This window comes from Malus sylvestris, chromosome 14 (genome assembly GCF_916048215.2).
Source record: "Malus sylvestris chromosome 14, drMalSylv7.2, whole genome shotgun sequence".
Lineage (NCBI taxonomy): Eukaryota > Viridiplantae > Streptophyta > Magnoliopsida > Rosales > Rosaceae > Malus > Malus sylvestris.
The window spans coordinates 2,701,196-2,705,179 of record NC_062273.1 but is presented as its reverse complement, the minus strand read 5'-3'; the positions used below and the strand labels follow the sequence as shown (position 1 = coordinate 2,705,179).

The window sequence follows — 3,984 nt, the reverse complement described above, 5'->3', positions numbered from 1 at the left end:
CATACGGCACTAAATGCTGATGCACAAAATCATATTAGTCTTGAACCAACTAAATCTAACTGTAAATAACACACGCACAAAAACATAATGATATATTGTGGTGCACTCCTAGTTGGGATGGTTCATCCCGAGTTAGGGCTACGTCCATACTAGTGTCAATCCAGTTTCCACTATTACATTACATTATGAAGGCTTATTTCTAGAGAAGCTAAAGTTTGCCATTCGAAAGTGAGGGTAAAGGATCATTTTATAGAATAATTGTTTCCTTCCCGTCTTATATACTTCATGAACTAAGTAGTGAGGCTTAAATTTTTTGAGTAATGCTATTTATACCATATTTTTATACCACATTTCTATACCACATTAGGTGGCATTTGATGTGGACAGCCACATCATTTGAAAAATTTGCAAAACCCAAGGAAATGAAGGAGAAAGACTCCTAGTATACCACAATCATCATTTAATTAACTAGGTTTTCTTAATTATTAGTTTATTAAATAATGAACTAAATTTAAAAATCTGATTAATTCAAATGATATAGTTGTCCACATCAAATAAGGTGATATGAAAATGTGATATAAAAACATGGTATGAATAACATTACTTAAATTTTTAGGCCTAATCTATAGTACAACAAGTTTAAATGCTAAAAAACACATAAGAATGGTTAGACTTGTGAGGGCAAGTCTAGCACAATATGAATTTGGCTTTCTTTTCCAAACTGTAGTCCAAACTTTACCTTAGGACGGTTAAACCCTACAAATTATTCCACTTGCATTCCATTCCATGGAAACGTTATCTTTTATTCAATTCCATTTTGTCCACCCCTTAAAGCCAATTATCCATTAATTCGTCCCAATCCCAAATAGCTTCATTATCAACGGCCATTAGCAAAGACCCACTTTGTTCTGGTTGAGATGATTGAGAGCCATGGTTTCCTGAGGATGAACTCTCCAGTGAGCTTAAGTTTGCTCTCTCTCCCATATTCTGAGGGTTCCTATTCGATGTTGTCGAACCATGATCCAAATGATTTGCACCCTGAGCAGGAGCTGCTTGAATGATTAAGCTAGGGTTTCTAGTCATCTCAATCCCAGGAGGTCGTCTGTCAAATGCCCTAATAAGGCATTTCGATTTCTTGTACACCCGGCATATGCTGAATTCTTCCCTTAACTGCATGTATGCATGCCAACATATATCAGCTTAATAGTTAATAATATGAAGTATTATGAATTTTTTTTTTGTCGAAAATTATTATGAAGTTTAGTTAGTTAAAGTTAGTTAAATTGGTTTAGATGCATATAATTAACTGCACTGAAACTCAATGTCGTACGCCATCAATTAAATCACTTAAAAACAGTGTGGTCCTGTCATATGGTTTCATTAGTTGTTAACTTGTTATAGGTATTGGCACCACTAACATGCATGTTCAGTTTTGTTTTGGTCCCTTCTATAAATTAATAATTAAATGTCCTTTTGTGCGCCCAATTTAGAATATATATGGTGTAACACGGAGCTGATGAGCAAGAATATTCAGTTGTAATTTTTCGAAACCATATTTTATATTTATATATACACACACACAAAGCAACTTGATTAATTATATCATTAGACAACAAATTCCAGTTGAATTGATGAAGTTTTAGAATACAGTAATTTTATTGAACACGCTTGTTGACTCTCTAATACACATATGTTTCGTGAAGTTTTATAACATCGATATTAATTTTGAGCTAAGAAATTAATTGGTACGTATATACTCACCGTGGGAGCAGGAGTACTACTACTAGTGTTTGATGAAGAAGCTGCCATTGAAAGGTGATTACTATGATCTGCATGACCTTCGATGGCTTTGTATTCATTCATCATCCACTCGGTTTTCTTTCCACGGGGAGCTTTGCCAATGTAGAAACCCATGGTTCTTTTGTGGCCGATGGGACGATTGTAATTGGATTTGGAAGAGTAAACAGTGCTCGGAGATCCAGTCGCTTTCCAATACCCAGTTGTTGTGAGTCGTCTCGGTCTCCCTCCTCGAGCTTCACTCGCTTGTCTTGGGATGAAAAAGAACCACTGCTCTGGATCTTCATGGCTCACCTCTCCCGAAACCTCTGTTAATTAGTTCATTTTAATTCATTATAAACGTAATAATGAATTAAAGTGTAAATCATGAAATTGCATGCTAAGCTGGCAAACTAGCTTCATATATCGTATTTTAGTTTTATATATTACATAAAAGAAATGGAAATTGAAATCAGTAAGGGTAGTGATTATTGATAAATAACCGGTGCGAAAACTACCGTAAATTAGTGTCCTAAACAAACATATATAACATTATGTCTATTCTTTGTTCAAAAAGAAAAAAACATTATGTCTATTCATTGAATATCAACAATGTACACGATGCTGTAAATTAGTGTCCTACACAAAATATATACAACATTCATTATCCTAAAACTGGCATGGTCGAAGGGTAAGTGATGAAAAGGAAACACTAGCTATAATTTGGTGTAAACTCCATGTCTAAGCAAGCCAAAAGCTAGCATAAATCCAACAAGTGATCATTAAAAGAAGAGAGAGAGAGAGAGAGAGAGAGAGATGTTGAATTACGTGGAAGTTCCCATGGATTAAACTCATAAATGTAAACAACGGGTACGATTCGGTCCAGAACTCGGTTCAGGTCCTCACTCCTCCCATCAAGTTTATTCTGCAAGTAAAACGAAATCAGCTCTTCCTCAGTTGGGTAGAATCTATATCCAGGTGGTAAATCCTCCATTGCATCTGCTTCTCGAGCTCCCTCTACCCTGACCCTAATAACTCAAAGGTTCCCCTCTACCCTACCGAAATAAATAGGAACAGCTCAAAGCTAGATTTTTGAGCTGTTGGAAATTTCCACGCTCATGTGCACGAAGAAAAAAGCCTTTGTGCAGTATCTTGACTTCTTACTATTTTTGTTCTTTTCCAAACGATTAGTGTATATATCTTTAGACCAATTTTCAAATTTTGCACTTTATGTATATAATTTCTTTTTATTTAATAGGGAGAGCATATTATGTTGTTTTTGTATTACAAATCATATTCTATTTTTAAGAAAGAGTGTTTGAACTCAAAACGCAATGAGTTGAAAAAAATAATATAACTACCAGGGTAATCAACCATTTGTACATTATATTGTTTTAATTTATAAAATATGAACTCACAATTAACGCCGATTAAACAACATATATATCTCGTACGTATGTAAGAGAAACTTACTGGTACACAAGATAAGATAAGCTAGCTTTTTGTTTTAATTATCGAAATTATAGTATAACTTTGTAGCTATAGGATTAATACAATATTTTGGATTTGCATAATGCTTAACATTGCATTTGAATGGATTTGTTTAAGTGTATGAGAAAAATAATGCATATTAATTATAAAGTAATTATAGCAACATTTCAACACCCCTCTTAATTAATTGAGCTGGGAGAAATTTAATTGGTTGGAGAGGGAGGGAAAATCTACACAAATATGTACGAGTGTAGATCTATCATTGTGGTTTCGGTACCTAATCAACTTAATTGTTAGACTGAAACCTTGTTTGTTTAACTATTTTGATTGAGGTCCTTAACATCATTTAAGAGACTTGACTCATGCATTTATAATGTCCCACAAATTATGAAATTTAAACAAGTTCAAATAATATTTTAAAAATATAATAAATACTTAAAAATAAATATTAGAATAATATTGTTCTTCACAAAATTATAGCAAGAAAATAATGTACCCACATAAGTATTAACATATTTTAAAAAATAACTACTGATATATTTTAAAACATAAAATAAATACAAATAATTAGCATGGGTATATTTAGCAAAATTAAAAATGGGTACAAATAAATTAAAAAATATGGGTACAAATACAAATAAAACTTTAAAAAATATGGGCACAAAAAGAAATTAATATATGGGTACAAATAAAAAGTGAAAAGAAAATTGGTACAAA

At 32.7% G+C, this 3,984-nt stretch overlaps 1 protein-coding gene across 1 annotated transcript; it reads right to left on the bottom strand.

Annotated features, from left to right (window-relative positions):
- Positions 1-578: 578 nt before the first annotated feature.
- Positions 579-2,786, bottom strand: LOC126598948 (NAC domain-containing protein 90-like). Its single transcript, XM_050265339.1, has 3 exons — positions 2,605-2,786; positions 1,762-2,105; positions 579-1,170 (listed from the first exon to the last, which is right to left on the bottom strand). Exons 1-3 carry the CDS (start codon positions 2,768-2,770, stop codon positions 829-831), a joined length of 852 nt encoding a protein of 283 aa, XP_050121296.1. The 5' UTR covers positions 2,771-2,786; the 3' UTR covers positions 579-828.
- Positions 2,787-3,984: the final 1,198 nt, after the last annotated feature.

Coding starts and splice junctions, on each gene's coding strand:
- LOC126598948 (XM_050265339.1), bottom strand. CDS start 2,770: ATGGAGGATTTACCACCTGGATATAGATTCTACCCAACTGAGGAAGAG. Junction 2,106..2,604: donor TAATCCATGGGAACTTCCAC/GTAATTCAACAT, acceptor ACTAATTAACAG/AGGTTTCGGGAGAGGTGAGC. Junction 1,171..1,761: donor GTAGTACTCCTGCTCCCACG/GTGAGTATATAC, acceptor GCATACATGCAG/TTAAGGGAAGAATTCAGCAT.